An 18,015-nucleotide genomic window follows, 5' to 3' on the forward strand; every position below is an offset into this window, starting at 1 on the left:
AGAATTTAATAATTATATAGTGTCTATAAGTTCTCTTAGAAGTGTTCATATAAATTGAGTTATCATAGTTAGACTTTTATTTTATGATAATTATATAAAGGTTATTGCAGTGTTTTGATGTTTAAAGGCTATTAGAAGTATACTCTGTCATATAGATGTATGTTTAAAGTCTGTGAAATATTAGGTTTAAAATACAGGTTTTGGTTCTTGAGTTCTATTTTCTTCTTTTATATTTACACTAAAAATAAAATATTGAAGTGTGATTTTTTTTCTTAAAGGGAAAATACAAACTTGCTTCAGAAATCAAAGAAAAAGAAATTGAAGGATTGAAGGAAACATTAAAAACATTGCAGGTAAAGTAACTTACTATTTAAAAATCAATTTTCTATTAGCATTGTGTCAATAAAATAGCATTCAACATTGCTAGCAAAGCTAATAATATTTATATTACATTACAATTTTATATAATATAATAATTTGAAATTTGAATTTTTGCTTGATAAATATTATAGTATATTAAATAGTATATACATGTATTAAGTAGAATACACATATACCTATAGTATATGTGTGTTAAAGTAGCCTTCATTATTTATTGCTGTAATATAGGTGTCCTAGTTGCTGTTTTATACCTGTGAAGAGACACCATGATCAAGGCAGCTCTTGTAAATGAAATCATTTAATTGGAGGTTTGCTTACCTGTTAGAGGTCAGTCCATTATCATCATGGTGGAGAGCATGGTGGTACACAAGCAGACATGGTGTTGGAGAAGTAGCTGAGAGTTTGCATCCTGATCCAAAGGCAGAGAGAGTGAGACTGAGTCTGGCTTGGGCTTTTGAAGCCTGAAAGCCCACACTCGAAGTGACACACTTCCTCCAACAAAGCCATATCTGCTGTCACAAGGCCACACCTCCTAATCTTTCTCAAATAGTGCCACCCACTGGTGACTAAGCATTTGAGCCTTTGGGGGCCATTCTTATTCAAATGGCCACAATAGGTAAATAGCTGTAGTTTTTAATATTTCATGTGTGAGGAAAACAAGTATGGCCTATATGTTACAATTTATCTGTGGTCTTTAAAAATTAATATTCTAGCACTTGGGAGACAGAGAAAGGCAGATCTCTGAGTTTGAGGCCAGTCCAATCTACATAGTGAGTTTTTAGGACAGCTGTAGCTACATAAAAGGAGAGACCCTTAACTGAATATTTGCTACATGTTGTAAGTGTTACAGCTCTGAAGATAAAGGTATTCTGGCTGTCAGAAGCCAGGTCATACCTACAGCTCTGAAGAGAAAGGTATCCTGACTGTCGGAAGCCAGGTTATACTTATAGCGGTGTTCTTGTGGGGATGGTTTCCCCAAAGGAATGTACCAATCCTGCTCCTCTCCCAGAGAGCCATTACAGCTCAGCTCTGCTCCACTCTGCTAAGGGAGTTTCCCCTCAGAGATGCGCATTGCTTCTGTGCTCTAGGGAAAGTTGTTATTTCTCTGCTCTGCTCCCCTAAGGGGAAACCCTCCACAAAAATATAGCTGTTTGCTCCTTTTCTGGCGAAAGTTGTATTTCTCTGTCCTGCTCCACTCTGTGGAAAGAAGGCCTTCACCCAAAACTCATTCAAGAGATTTACGGGAGGGAGGAATCCAGGAGATCGCTACCTCTGCCAGGGTGAAAAAGGCAGTTCCTAACTGAACAGGCACAGAGCTTTTTAGGGGCGAAGTTTTTCCAGGATAAAGATTTTCAGGGTGGGAATTGGTCGGATTTCAATCCCCAAGCATGGACAAGCTCAGAGATTGGCTGGATGTTGTGCTCAGGGATTGATTGGTTTTTGTGCTGAGGCAGAAAACCTCAGGTTAGGGGTGGAATGTGTTTCCTTGGCTCTGGTTTCAGGGCCAAAGTGTTTCTTCCATTGGCTCTGGTTTCAGGGTCAGGGTGTGTTTCTTTGGCTGGCGCTTTTCCCCTACACATGTGAAGTCCTGATTTTTCTGTAGATTTAAAGACTAAGAAATTATAGCTTTTGCCCTTAAATTGTTCAGTCTCATACTGGTAATTTATTCAGTACATGCTCATAGAAAGTCTGCTGTGTACCAAACACTTTTCTTAGTGGGACAGATACAGCAGTGAGCAGAAAAGGGGAAAGATTTCTGCCTTAAGCCTACAAAAAATAAAATGAAATTAAAACGGGAAGATTATTGCAGAAGATGTTTTCATGATTTCAAAGTATTACCATATAGATAGCATTACTTACAAAGAGCAAATTAGAAGATCAAATATAAAATTGCTAATGATGGGTTCCTTGGGTTCAGTGTTACTGTGACATAAGGAGCACATACCTTTATCTGTGTAATTTCTTTTTTTTTTTTACAGCAAGCTTATACCAATCTAACACTGACAAAACAATGAGACTGTCTCAAAAAACAAAACAACATTCTAGCATTACCTGAATATTTGCTACATGTAAATTACTTATTTTCTGCAAACATACAGACTAAGGAACTATAGCTTTTGCCATTAACTTGTTCTCAGTCTCATAGAAAATACAAAAGCTATTCAGTTATACTATTGGATATCCCATAAAACAGCTGACCTGGGATATTAAAAACTGTCAGTGTAAAGTAATAGTGGCACACACCTTTAACTTTGGCCCTTAGAAGGCCGAGGCAGGAGGGTATGAGTTTGAGGTAATCATGGGCTATGCCACATACATACCTTGTATCAAAAAAGAAAAAAAAATTCATTGGCATCAAAAAACCTAAGGGTAGAATACTTTTGCTTAGAGAGAAATTATATGCAATATATGAACCTTGATTGGATCCTGTACCGAGGAAAGACACGACCATACAAACAATTAAGGTTTCAGTTGGGGAGATTTGGGTAGGACTATTTGTTAGACTATAAGAATTATTGTTACTATTCCTATGGGTACAATTGGTATTGGAGTTGTAGAGAACAAAGTTTTTGTTCTTAGAAAATGCTTAAAGTATTAGGAGTGAATACTTTTTCTGATTGCAAAATATAAAACATTGTTCAGAGAAATTAAATAAAGGGTGAGGTATGATTATTGATTAAGAGTCCATATTTAATTTTTGTTTTGTTTTTCTGTGAACTACTTTTTTCTTGCCTGTATTTCTTTATCATCTCTGGAATTTTAAACTAAATTTTTCTCTAGTTTATTCTTTTTAATTAGTGAATTTTGTTCTTTCATGATTTCATACATGTGCCTGTTGATCCTGTTCTCTCCTACCCTCTCTTATTTCCCTCCTATTCCAACCAACACTCTCTAATAAATCTCTTTTCCTATTTGCTAGTTTTGTTTTTGTTTAGTGCCCCACAGAGTTTCATCAGGGCCGATTATGTCAACCTGAGTTTTGAACTGACTGTCAGAGCCTGGTGAGCTCACCAGTGGTTACCCACCTGGATATCGTTCCCCTCCTCTCCTAAAATCTTCCAGTTGCCAGCAGATCAGCAGTATATGATAGGGCCCTGTGAGTCCATCCCCTATCCCCTGACTGACTGTTGGGAGAGCCTGATGCTGTAATCTAGTGCCAGCATGCACAGCTGCGGAGTTTGTAGTTGCTTTGACAGTGTCCTGTTTACAAGATGAGGTTTCACGTGACCTACCTACATATGGCTAAAGACCCCAACCCTGTCTCCAGAAGTCTAGGAAGAATTGAGGAGCCCTCACAGGCAAGGTTTCTTAGCGGACCATTCGCTCCCCAGGGAACATGTTGCAGTGCCTAGAGCAGGGGTTCTCGACCTTCCTAATGTTGTTCCTCAGGTTGTGGTGACCCCAGCCATAAAATTATTTTTGTTGCTACTTCATAAATATAGTTTTGCTACTGTTATGAATCCTAATGTGAATATTTTTGGAGATAGAGGTTTGCCAAAGAGGTTGAGACCCACAGGTTGAGAACCACTGGCCTAGAGAATTCTGTGACAGTAGATGCAGGCAGAGTCCAGGGATGCTACCTCATACTCCAACTCAAAGCACAAGACAGACATTGAGAACAAAACTGTCCAGCCTAACACATCAGCAGTGCTGAGTTTGAAAACCTGCCTTAGAGTACCATCGTTAAAAGAGATCATGACATCATTTCTACCAGGAATAAAGTCAGAAAGCTTACGGAAGAGGACCTTGGGCCACATCTCTCCATTCAGCTCCTCCACAGTGGAGTTGGGAGATGTCTTTCCCCAGGCTGAAGAAGGGAGGTGACAAGAGGCAAGGGCTGTCACTGGATACAGTCCACAAAGGGAACTGTGGAGACACTAGTTTTACTAGTGGAGCAGTAAGACAGTCAGAGGACATGTCAATTCAGGGCAGACGCTCTGAGATCCCTAAATACTGCTAGTGTGTTTTGAAATCTCACCAATCAAAGACAGCATAAACTTTTATGTTCACAAAGATCATCTCTGGAATACTACCTTGTGGCGTATGTACAGATACATATTTTACTTCCTCTCCCCATGTCATTTCTCACCACTTATGTAATGGGGATTCACTGTGACTCCATTTTATAGCACATTAACTCTTCTTCTTTCTCTTCCTCTTCCTCTTCTTTCTTCTTCCTTGTAAACATCAAATGGTGGATGATGCCGATGCAGTGGGAGGGCCCGGAGGACATTATGAGGCCACAGCTGCTTCCAAGGAGGATTCAGCAGCAGTTTTAGGAGCCACAGTTGTTGTTGAGGCCATGGCCATGGTTAATGCCATGGGGCTTGTGAAGGTAAAGTCAAAGACAAGGAATGAATCCCCATCATCAAGCTGGGCTGACAGGTTAAAGACATGAAGATCAAGTCCCTGGAGATCTACCTGTTCTCCCTGCCCATTAAGGAATCAGATATGAGTGTTTTTCCTGGGCACATCCCTACAGGTTCTAAAGATCATGCCAGTGCAGACTTGGGCTGGCCAGTAGACCAGGTTCAAGACTTTTGTCACTATTGGATACTACAGTGGTCATGTTGGTCTTGGTGTTAAGCGCTCCAAGAAAGTAGTCACTGTCATCTGAGGGGCCATCATCTTGGCCAAGCTTTCCATTTTTCCTTTGTGGAGAGGCTACTGAGGGAACAAGATTGGCAAGCCCCACACTGTTCTGTGAAATGTGACAGGCCACTGTGGCTCTGTGTTGGTGCACCTCGTCATTGCCCCTAGAGGCACTGGCATTGTCTTTGCTCCTGTGCCCAAGAAGCTACTGATGATGGTCGGTATTGATCAGCCAGGGGCTGCACTGCCACTCTAGGCAACTTTGCCAAGGCCACCTTTGATGACATCTCTAAGACCTATAGCTACCTGACCCCCAACCTCTGGAAAGAGACTGTGTTCACCATGTCTTCTGATCAGGAATTCACTGACCATCTTGTGAAAACCCACACCAAAGTCTCTGTTCAGAGGACCCAGACTCCAGCTGTGGCCACCATGTAAGGGTTATTATACAAGAAAAATAATGTGAATTAAGTCTGCTTAAAAAAAGAGAGAAAATAGAAATCACTAATACTGTATCTATTATAAAAGCACCCTTTCTAATTTGTGTTTTCTTACCGTATCTTTAGGCCCAACTTAAATTTTGGTAAATATTGAAAAAATTAATAATTTTTCCTACTAAAATATTTTCAAAAAGAGTATGCTAATTTTGATTTAAGTAATTTATTCTTTTTAGATTGCTTTGGTTGCTGTTATATATACAACATCTAATTTTTTTTTTTTTTTTTTTTGGTTTTTCGAGACAGGGTTTCTCTGTGTAGCTTTGCGCCTTTCCTGGGACTCACTTGGTAGTCCAGGCTGGCCTCGAACTCACAGAGATCCGCCTGGCTCTGCCTCCCGAGTGCTGGGATTAAAGGCGTGCGCCACCACCGCCCGGCAACATCTAATTATTTCAATGAGTATTTTCAAAGCGAAAGAAATTTCTTCATATGGCTGACCCTTGAACAGGTCTAAGGACATGTTTTGTCTTGCTGGTGACATAGTACAGGTGACATACTGCGCAATACCTGATCTATTAGACATGATACCTGAACAATGAAGGGTCCTGTGAGTCCCATTTCCCCCACCCCAACTTGAAGATGCTCAGATAAAGCTCCCGTTCAGGTACAGATCTGACACAAACCCACCTGGCAAAGACCTCATAACACAGAGCCACTCCCCTCCTCCTTTACTTCCCGGGTTACTTAGTTTCCTTCCTCTCTTGTCCTTTTGTAATGCAGTACTTTACCAGGTGCTGGCTACCATGAATAATTGGATAGCGTCTTTCATTGTGGAGCTCATAGCCAAGGGCTTCTTCTAACCATTGAATTACAAACCAAATAGAACCAGAAAACCATACACCCCAAAAGAGAAAGAAAATAAGAAAAGAAATGATTTTTGCTGTGATAGATTATGTGAATGTGTTCCCTTTCTGTATAAGTATGGTACCTAGTTGATTTCAAAGGGAGGATTTACTTAACAAATGAGAGACTTTCCTTAACAAAACGGTGTCTAAGGGCTAGATAACTTTGCTGATGCTTTTGTGGCAGGACACACTCTTCTTGAACTTCAGGTTTCCTTTAAGTGAGGAAGTTGGACTATATTAGTATTTCCCAAACAAGATCACTTCTATAGAGTAATAAAGTATGTCCATTATCTACTCTGTGTAATAGGAGTGAACAAGAAGAGGAGTCGGCTTCATTGATTCTCCAGAAGCATGAAGAAGATGGGTAGAATGTGATAAAACTGGAAAGGGACTAAGGAGATAAATGACCTCTATAGCTCGCTCTCACTATTTTCTCACTAACTTTAAACTTACTGTTCCTATAGACTATAAGACACGAATGACTCTTGTAGATATGAAGGCACATTTAATAATTTGCTTTTTCTACTATTGAAGTTTAATGGTCTTAGGCCTCACCCAATCACATTGATGAAAGAGAACAGAATTCTCGGAGCTGTGAGTCTGTGTATATATCGATCCATGAATAAATAAGTCTTAGCCATTTGAATAATGTTTTCATCAGGAGGACAGAGGACATGTAACACAAAAGGTGAAAAACATCCTCATCAACAAATGATGCTGGAACAGCTGGGCATTCATGTGAAAAAATGATTCTAGACACAGACATACATTTGTCACAAAAATAACTTAAAAGAATAAAAAGCCCCCCAAACAAAACAAAACAAAACAAGACTTAAAATGGATTATAGACCAAAGTGTAAAATACAAAACTAAGCAATTCTAGAAAATAATGTAGGAGAAAATCTAGGTGGGTTTGATAATAACTTTCTAGGTACCAGACCATAGGAATGATCCATGCAGTGAATTGGGCTTCACGGAAATGAAAAACTTCTGCTTTTCAAAAGACTTTTAACATAGTGAAAGACAAGCTACAGATAAAAAGAAAATATTTACAGAAGGCACTCCTCATTCAGACTGCTACCCATCACATTAAGTTTCCTCTTAAAACTCAGTAAGAGGAAAACAACTCAAATGAAAAAAATATGCCATAAATCTTAACAAAAACCTTACCAAAGATAGACAGACAGATGGCATGTGCACATATAAAAAGATGTTCCACATCATATACCATGAAGGAATTGCAAATAAAAGTGTCAAAAGTAACACTATACTTCAATTAGAATAACCAAAATCCAGAACATAAGTATTGGCAGGGATGGATAGCAACCAGAATGTTCATTGCTGTGGAGACAATTTGGCTCTTTCTTACAAAATTAAAAATTCTTTTTTAAAAAGCGGAGGGAAAAAAGTAAAAAAGAGTATGGGGCATGTTAATAGTGGAAATACTCTGTGTGGTGCTGTAATGCTGGGTACATATCATTCATTTGTTCAGACCCATAGAATGTTCAAGAGTGAACCCTGTTGTGAACTGTGGACTTTGAGTGATAATGTGTCATTATAGGTTCGGTAATTGTAACAGGCGCATAATTTGTGTGTGGGAGGAGAGAAGGGAGGGAGAGAAAGAGATGTTAATAGTTGGAGAGGTTGCTCATGTATAAGAGCAGGGAGTCTATGGGATATTTGTACTTTTCTCTCAGTTTTGCTATGAAACTGAATATATATTTTTAAAATCTTGAAAATGAGACCTACAGCTCTCTGAGTGGATTCATAATAATTCTTATTACCAAAGTATTTAGCATCTTCCCAATTCAAAGTATTTATTTTGTGATGTGAAATTAATTTTTGATCATTTAAAAATCTAAAGTGTGATGACTTCAAGTTTTACCTTCCCCAATAATCTTCATCTTTTCTTCTTTCCATTTTCATAGAAGATACATTTTATGTCTTCTCAGTGTGCCTTCCATGTCTTTGTACTCTCACACTCTTTATCTCTGTGGGCTTGCTGCGGTTTATGCCATTTCTTTACATTTATCTTCTAGTTCGTTAATTTTTCAACTGTGTTTTATTTGTCATATAACTTATCCATTAAGTTTTTTATTTTATAACTACATTTCTGTTTTATAGGAGTTCAATTTGGTACACTTTTAAATCTGCCTTTTTTATAGTATCTTATACTTTTCTCATGCTTTTTACTTTGTCTTTTATGTCTTTAATCATATAAAATAATTTTATATCTTTGAGATTTTTATCTCTTATCTCTAATTATTGGAGGTCAAGTCTTCCTGTTTGCAGTGCTGGCCTGCTGAGTTTTTCCCCTTGGAGGTCTTTGTATTTGATGTGGTTCATAAATTTTAACTTGCTAGTCCCTCTTCACAGGAAGTACATTTTCTGGTGAAATTATGTCATGTAACTTTCCCTACAGAACTCGTTTATGATACTTCCTTTCCCCCCTGAATTTCGAAATGTTAGTGATCATCCCTTGGTTGTGTGTGCATGCAGGGAGTGTACACATCCTTTATATGCTTTATACTACAAGGTAAGGGTTTCAGTTTTTCATGGCATAGCTTTTATTTTTGAACTAGAGATCTAGCAAAAAGCAAGTTTCCTTGTATCAGTGTACTTAATGTTTTTGCAATTAGGAACAGCTCATTGGCTTACATTTATTACACATGCTACTGGGCTACATATGGATATTTTTCATATAAATATATATCTACTAAACTATCTTCCCCATTCCTCCCTTCCCTGTTAGTCCTTCCTGTTCCCCTGGTTCTGCATCTACTTTCATGTCATATATACATGCCATTTTATGTATTATGTAAAACCTATGAACCACAAATGAAAGGAAACCTATGATATTTGTCTTTCTGAGACTGATTTAGTTTACTTAATATGATCATCTCCAGTTGTGTCCATTTTCCTGGAAACCACATAATTTAATTTTTCTTTATAGCTAAAAATTTTATTTTAATATATACCATATTTCTTTACCCAGTCTGGCTTTATTCCACAACTTAGCCATTATGAGACTGAGGCAGTAAACACTGATGTACAAGTATCTCTGATGTGGGGTTTTCAGGATAAATACCCAGGCTCTATATAGCTGGGTCATATGGGAGATACTGATTTCCATAGTATCTGGTCTAGTTTACATTCATATCAATAGTATGTAAATGTTCCCTTTTGTGCACTTCCTTGGGAAACTTTTTTTTTTCTTTTTGAGACAAGGTCTCATTGTAAAACCCTGACTGGGTTGTAACTTGCTGCATAGACCAGGTGGTGGTCTTGAACTCACAGAGATCTGTTTCTTCCTGTCTTGTGAGTACTTGGATTAAAGAGGTGTACACCACCATGCCTTGAGTTACTTGTTTTCTAAATGACTGTCATTCTGACTGGGTGGGATGGTATACAGTTAGTTTGTGTTTTTTGATAACTAGCCAAGAGTAAAAATTTTTTATATTTGTACTCCATCTTTTGAGAACTATTTGTTTATTTTATTAGCATATTTATTGAGTGGGTTATTTGATTTTTTGCTATTTAATTTTTTGAGTTCTTTGTATAGTCTAGATATTAATCCTTTTAAGGATAACTAGCAAAGATTTTCTCTAATTCTGAAGGTTGTCTCTTAACTCAGTTAATTGTTTCCTTTGCTATGTAGAGGCTTTTTAGATTTGTGAGTTCCTATCTGTCAGTTAGTAGAGATGAAGACTGGTTTATGCTTTCATAGGTACTGTGTTTAGGCAGTTGCATCCTGGTAATCTTCTAGCCTGGGCTGAGGATTTAAATGTGCTAATTATCCAGGTGAAAGTGGACTGCTTTATAGATACATGGGTAATTTTCAGTCTTTCGTATGCTGCATTTTATTTATATAGTGTTTATTTTATTTATACTTAGTTTGGTTTTCAGCTCTATTCAGAAACAGATACATATACTTTGATTAAAATACATATTATCTTTTTATGACAACTTTAAAAATTTTACTTTTTGTTCCTTGATAGTTTAATACATGTATATAATGAGTTTTAGATATTATGCATTTTTTGTATAATTTACACAGTTCTCAAGCATTAACTTTGCAGATCACAGTATCATGTCATAATGTTGTACAAAGTAAATGTATGCTCCCACTATTTGTGTAAATTACTGTCCAGTTATAATAACATATGTTCACAACATCGTCTCTCTTCACTCCTTGAGTGAAGTAAGTCAGAGTAATCCTTTACAACAGCAGTCAGCTGTAGCAGGTATCTTAAAAGTTCTTATTAGTAAAATCAAACCTGAGCCAGGTATTGGGGTGAACTGGAAGATCACAGAAACAGAATGAGCCACAGCTAACCTCACCTGGCCAACTTCTCAGCTGGTCCTATTTTCTCAGACTGGAAGCTTCTGTGTCCTCATCCCAATGGCTCTCAGCTGAACTGCTGCTCCAAAGCCTGAAAGCTTAACCAGCCAAAATGCTTAACCAGGCCTAATGCTTCTGGTTTCTGGTCCTCATGCCTTATATACCTTTCTGCTTTCTACCACCACTCCCTGGGATTAAAGCCTCGCTTTCTGGGATTAAAGGTGTGAGTCACCATGCTTGGCTGTATCCTTGAACACATGGATTTCTGCCTCTGGAATGCTAGGATTAAAGGCGTGTGCTACCACTGCCTATCCTTTATGTTTAATATCGTGGCTGCTCTGTCTCTGACCCCAGATAATTTTATTAGCATGCACAGTATTTGGGGGAACACAATACCACAGTCAGCTTGCTCGCTTGAAGCTCCCTAGTGAATGTGCAAAAATCTAAGCAGCACTACAAATTACAAGGCTGACAATGATTTGCAATCTGCCGTCTCTGAGGTCAACTTTGGCTATTTTTCCCCATTTACCTCCTTCTTTCCACATGAGTGTTCTAGTTCTTTGAAACAAAGATGTAAAAAAAGGTTTTTGACCGTGTTAAGGCCTTTGAACTTGTTGAAATATTTTTCCTTCTATCTCATGACTTCAATCAAAAATTGCTGTCTCAAGAAGGTCTTTACTGACCATGCAATGAAACTGCTTTTCCTGATTACTTTTCTTTAGCACTTACCAATATCTAATATGCCATGTATTTTAACTTACTTACATTGTTTATGGTTTATCTTCCTCAGCATAAAAGTGGGCAAGCTTTTCCTGGGTCCATTTGTTGTTTCCTCCAGTACCTACATTAATGTACTTTTCTTACAGGGGGCAAGCATTCAGTATTTACTGAAGAAGTGACTTACACATAACCTATTCTGTTGAGATTATGGCAGCTGGCTAAGGCATTTGTTTCATAGTGAATGTGAAGCAGTTACTTTATTTTTCTTAAAGTTTAACAAGTGTAAGTATATTGAAGAAAATGAGAATTCATACATGGCTGGTTAGAGTTTAACTTGGTCAGCTATTCTGAAGGACTAAGTGACAATTTTTAAAGACAACAATGTATCCAGTGTGAGCAGGCCTGCCAGAAAAATCTGAAAAAGCAGAGCAACACTCCGTTAAGGGAAGGCCCAGAGATGAGAGGCTTCTGCTGCTGTCAGAAAGTGGAGAAGGCAGAATGCCCATCACTGCTTGCCCCGGGGATTTGGAGATCTTGCAGCAGAAGCAGAAGACGGAAATGAGGAAGACACGGAACCCCTGTAGTTCTGGGCCCCTCGCCCGTGTGCCTGGCACCAGGCCCGCCATACACCGGTTCTTCCGGTAGTGCTCACAGGTCCCAGCACGGATGGCATGTCCTTTGCAAGTCTGCAGCGAGTCCCTCTTGTGCTTCCTTCCCTCAGGTGGCTTCTCTCCCTCTGGGCCATCCTTGGGAGTGAGGAGCTGACTCCTTCCGAGTCTAAAGTATTAAAAGAAGCTTTGTAATTTTTTTTTAAAGAACAAACCTTAGAAATTCTGCTTTTTGAAATTTATTCTACTAAAATGATTAACTACAAAATTAAAATAGAAGCACATTCCAGGATAATTCACAATGTTAAAAAGCTGAAAATTAGGTAAACCTATAAACACGAGTGGGATTAGGTAAACATTGAACTGCTATGTTTTATATAGCATTACAAGTTTTAAGAGACCTACAGACTGGGACATCTATCATATCCCACTAGCTCTCCTTTAAATTCCAAACTCTTTGAAGCCCAGAAATAATGAAGTATTCAGTACTCATTGAAGGTCATGAGATTTTTTTTTTGTACTTAAAATAGGTTTTATTCCTGTGTTATTTGTTCTTTAATATTTCTTTCAGTGAACACCTAATGTGAAGTATCAAACTCGACCAGACGCAGTTTTTTAGTAGTTATGTTTTTTTAGTAGTCATCATTCTTTAACATGGTATAGTTCTTACCGCTTACTGTCTGGCTACTCTCATTGGAGCAGAAAATACACTCTTACGGCCAAGGATCTGTTTTATCTATGTACTATCCCAGGAACATATGTATTGATAGTAGTCCTGTAAATATCTTATGAGAAAAGGCAATGAATGTACTTTTTGAGATAGGATCTCAACTATGTAACCCAGGCTGGCTTCGGCCTTCCTTCCAAGTATTGGGATTATAGGCACAAGATACTATACTGGCTTGAATGTACTGGTGTTGTAAGGGAGAGAGTTACTATAAAAATTTCAAAAATAATTCACTAAAAGTTGTAATAGAAGATAAATGCCACATTTGGTAGTATGTAGTTTTGATGTCAGAAGGAATTTATAGTAAAGAATTTTAATAGATTTTTCTTCATTTTTCAAGGTTTCTCAATATTCTTTACAGAAGAAAGTAAGCGAAATGGTAAGAAAATTACATAATGTATATTTTTATCACTTTTGTTAGTACACAAAATACATAGTAATACTGTAATATAAATGAGACACTTTTAGTTAAAAAAAATCCTAGAAAGTTGATACTGGGTATTATTACAGTTTAAAGGCCTGCCACAATTTCAGAGTCATTATAGCTTAGATAAATTTTGCAAATTTACTTGCAGATTTCTTAGTGCTTACATATTACAAATAAATAAAATATGTGGCAGTGTTCACTCTTCATTGTTCTACATTTAGGATATGGTTATTATTCAAGTAAGTATTTGTTGTTTTTTATTTCTATGCAAGTAAAATTAGTATTTATTTTACAGAATAACATTTCATGGAATACTTATTTTTAAATATTCTCCCTTGTAGCTGTATTTGATTCAGAAAGAGGTTTTGTTGTTGTTGGGTTTTTTGGTGTGGTTTTAATTAAACATAATTCTCACTGTATTTACTTAAATCTTCAGAATGCTTCTTGGGTGGGCTTATGCTATTCTAATCTTCATTCTTTGGAATAGACTGTAAAGCAAGTAAAATTAATTTTTGAGTATTCTTTGGCTATCACATAGATAAAAAATGAAGATCGTTGCTATAACATTGAATATCATATTAAATATTTTGCCTCTTGAAATTGTTTGAGGTGTTAAAAATAAAAGAGCTCATAGGAAGATTGTTAGGCTTGATTGAATAAAAGATGTGAAAATTCTGTTACTATTCAGCTGGAGAGAATAAAGATAATATTGTCAGACTATTTTAAACCGTGATTTTAATTAAGAAGCTGAAATACTAGATTCCAGTTTAGCTGTAAGTACCATGACATTTGTGCTGAAAGTCATCTTCAACGCTACAGTGGGTTTACACAAACTATAGAGAAATTGAATAATGTGCCCTTTGACCTGGGAGATAAGGCTACAAGTGAAGGATCAAAGGCCACATAAAATGTATTTTATTTTATTCCAGTTTGAAATTTCATTGAACAGATACTCATCATTTTTTAAAAAACACAGAAATAGCTCCAAGTTTTTTGTTAGTGTGTGAATGATAAGTCGTATTTTTCCTGACAGTTGAAAGCATTATTTCACTTTTCATTAAAATTATCTTACATATTGAGTACATTTAATATTTTATGCCCATTCAGGGACAGTATTTTTATGTAAAAGTTAAAAACCATATTTTTCTAAACATTCTTATATATATATTTGTCTTACAATTCTTAATTTATTGTTCTATTCTTATATAATTCACATGACCTTTATTTAATGTTAATCTTATTTTATGAAAGTAGTACATTATCTTCTATACTATTTAGCACTATGGACAAGCCAGTAAATAGGATAGACATTCCAATAGTGTCTAGACAGAACTTGTAGAACAGCAGAGTGCCCTAAAATAAGTAACTTAAAGATAGCATTGAGAAATTGTAAAGATGTCCGTGACTCCATAGAGGTGAGCACTTAACTTCTAGTAAATGCCAGTCTACAGGAAGTTCAAGAAATTGACTTCCCTGTAAAGGTGGAGATACGCCCCTATAGAAACTAACAAACATACCACGGATCAAAATATTTTTCTGTCTATCTCACCTTGGAAAAGTCATGGTCATTACCAATAAGAATGTAACAAAATACATTGAAGAGTAAATCTGGAACATCAAATGAGCCATTGCTACAAGTTGGTCACTGAGAAAAATCCCATCATATATAGTGTAGCAAGTAGCTGATATTGTGTATAGTTAAAGTTAGAGATGACCATCATGACTGTAACTACTATCTGCTTAATGAAGTAAAACCTTGTCCAATGCCCTTTAAGCCATGTTTGACTTCTCTTTTTGTATATTACTTTCCTTTAAGGAAAGACTTAGAGGAAGGATATCTTTTTCTTTACCAAATTAAAGCAAAGTTTCAGGGTTGAAAATTTTGATATAATTCAGTGTGACAATATACTTTCTTTTAGAATAAAATGTTTTAGTTTGTAGTGTTGACCTGTATATATTTGTGTCTGTGCACAGTGTACATTCCTTGTGCCCACAGGTTCAAATGGCCATATATGGCCCAGACAACTATAGGTGCCCATATGATTTATAAATCTTAATAGTATTTATTTATCATGACCAGTGAATAGTCTGGAGTATCTAAAAAGCAGAATTCTATTGTGCAGATCAATGAAGCTTCATTTTCCTTGGATTCCACTTTGATGTCAAGCAAAGGATTTTTGGAATAAGTATACCACAGCTAAATATATGTGGAGTTCTATGAATAAGGAGTCCTGTGAAAGGAATCTTCAAACTTTGTTGTATTTTTCACTAACAGGATTATTAACTTTTGTGGATTTTGAGTGCCTACTTACTGCTTTTTATCTGAAAGGTTAAGGAAACTGTTGTGGGATCATAAATTAATATGTAATAGACAGTGTTCTCTTAAAGGCTATGTAAGTATGGATTTAAAGTGAAAATATCCTTGACTTGAAAACATTCCATTAGAATCCAGTGAAATTGTGTTAGATTTTTGCATATTTGCTAAGAATTAGTGTAATTCTCTTGTGAGGAATTAATGGTATTTAAATATGGTTCATTATTTTTTATTGCTTAGTAATTGATAATAGTAATGACCTAAGTGGATATAAATTTTTATAAATTTATAGTGTTAACCTTTCTGAGAAGGATTCAACTTTTACCAATTATGTCTCTAGTTTTAGTAGATTTGTTATGCTATTACATTGTCTTCCTGTCATTGCAAAGTATTGTTCTTGGTCCCTGTCATTCTGTTTTTTTTTTTTATTACATTCTTATTTTGTGTGTGGGGGATGGGGTGGGGTGGAGCATGTGCTCACTTAGAAGTCAGAGGAAAACTGGTGAGAGGTGGTTCTCTCTTCCCAGCATGTGGGTCCCAGGGATTGAACTCAGTTCATCAGAGTTTGTCTACAGTTTGTCTACAGAGTCATCTGCCTGGCTCCTTGTCATTCTATTTTAAAAATTATGTATTATCATTAGATTTTTGTACATAGATGTACCATGACATGTACATGGAAATCAGAGGGCAGCTATCAGAAGTTGTTATACATGTATGTGTATGTTTATTTTATATATAACTTTAAAATTACTCTTAAAAAATAGGAACAAAAGGCCCATTTACACCATCTAGCTAAAGAAGATTATCACAAGCAACTGAATGAAATTGAAAAATACTATGTTACAATAACAAATCAGTTTGGAGTAGTGAGAGAGAATCATGCCAAGTTAGAACAAAATGGTAGGTGCTATCTTATCTAAGTTTATATATTTAGTAAGGAATATTTAAGTGGATTTCCTTATTATTAGTCAATTGAACTTACCTAATACTAGTAATAGTAAGTGGCAATTTAATAAATATTAAATTAAGTTAGATTTATACATTGAATTATGACTGTTTTCTTGTCCAAATTAGTGATACCTTCTTTGAAAAGCACAATTTATAAAATCTGTTTCTAATATCTTTTATGTTACAGTACAAGAAGCAATACAGTTAAACAAAAGACTTTCCACCCTAAATGAAAAACAAGAATCTGAAATAGACAGTTTAAAGAAGGTACGATTGATGTATTAGGCAAAAAATTATAGTCTAAAATAATTGCTCTTATAGGATATTATGGAATATTACTAGAAAACAGTTGAGTAGTTTTTTTTTGTAGAAGTTAGCAAAATATAAATTCATAAGTGTTAGATATGACTACGGCAAATATAATGCATTATTTTTTCCAATCCATTCAAAATATTTTTTCTTCAATTTATCATCAGAGGTATATATTCTTATGGAAATAGGAATAGCCTGTAAAAATTTACTGTGTCAGCTAGATAGATAGTTTGCTTCCCCTTCCTTCCTTCCTTCCTTCCTTCCTTCCTTCCTTCCTTCCTTCCTTCCTTTCTTCCTTCCTTCTTTCTTTCTTCTCTAAGTAACTTGTATGTTCTAGGTAATATGCTGTGATGGTAGGGAGGTCAAGGTAGTAGGAGTTGAAGCATTTGGTCACATCACACCTACAATGAGAAATGAACTATGAAGAATGCTTACTTTTGCTCAGCTTCCTTTCTCTACTTATACAATCAAGGGTCCTAGTCAAGGGAATGGTGCCACATACAGTGGGAAGGTCTTCTCACTTCATTTGACCCAAACAAAATAATGTCCCAAAAGCTTGGCCAGAGGGGTGTCCCTCAGGTGATTTTAATTCTCATCAAATTGAGATCCTGGGGTCTCCATTTCTACTTAGGGTTGTCCCCTAGAACATCATGTAATGGCTTTTTAAGATCTCTTTGCAGGGACTCTGACCCTGTCATACATTGTCTGTCCTCATCACTTTCTTGAATCAGGGAGCTAGACACCACGACCCCTTCAATTTTGTATCTTTTAGGCCTACAAAACTAGTATTGCTTGGACAATACTGTCAAGTTCTGCTGCCAGATGGAGATGTATCTTGTCCTTTGTGGACCACAACTCTGTCAGCTTCTATGTGCTAACCCTTGGGAAACATTCTCCTAGGCAATTATTTTAGAGGAATGGGAAACTAACAACACTCTCTCAAAACTACGTTCTTAGTTCAGGCTCTTCCTTTCAAATAAGTTTGTATTTTCACAAGTTGGAGCCTTTGATGGGTGGGGGTTTGTCCTTAGGACACTGTTCCTATTGTGTGCAGAACAGGAAGCTTTTTCTTCAGTAGTGTTGATCTCTTTAACAATTACAGAATTAGTATGTTGATATCCACAAAATAACATGCTCTTTTGATTGACATTGCACTGAATCTCTTGATCAAGTTAGGAAGAAGAATGACAGCTTGTTAAAACTATCTTCCTGCCCTTGAACATGGATCATCTTTCCATTTATTTAGTTATATCACAAGTCTCTCTTTGGGTCTTTCATTAATAGATATTAAAATATATCAC

General features: G+C 36.4%; 1 protein-coding gene across 1 annotated transcript in view; it reads left to right on the top strand.

Annotated features, from left to right (window-relative positions):
- The window catches only part of Ccdc73 (coiled-coil domain containing 73), a 95,805-nt gene that overhangs the window by 27,502 nt on the left and 50,288 nt on the right, over positions 1 to 18,015 (top strand). The window contains exons 5-8 of the mRNA XM_059261043.1: positions 279 to 353; positions 13,054 to 13,092; positions 16,219 to 16,354; positions 16,590 to 16,669. Coding sequence (XP_059117026.1) covers positions 279 to 353; positions 13,054 to 13,092; positions 16,219 to 16,354; positions 16,590 to 16,669 — 330 coding nt within the window. The remainder of the gene's footprint in view (positions 1 to 278; positions 354 to 13,053; positions 13,093 to 16,218; positions 16,355 to 16,589; positions 16,670 to 18,015) is intronic.

This window comes from Peromyscus eremicus, chromosome 4, assembly GCF_949786415.1.
Source record: "Peromyscus eremicus chromosome 4, PerEre_H2_v1, whole genome shotgun sequence".
Lineage (NCBI taxonomy): Eukaryota > Metazoa > Chordata > Mammalia > Rodentia > Cricetidae > Peromyscus > Peromyscus eremicus.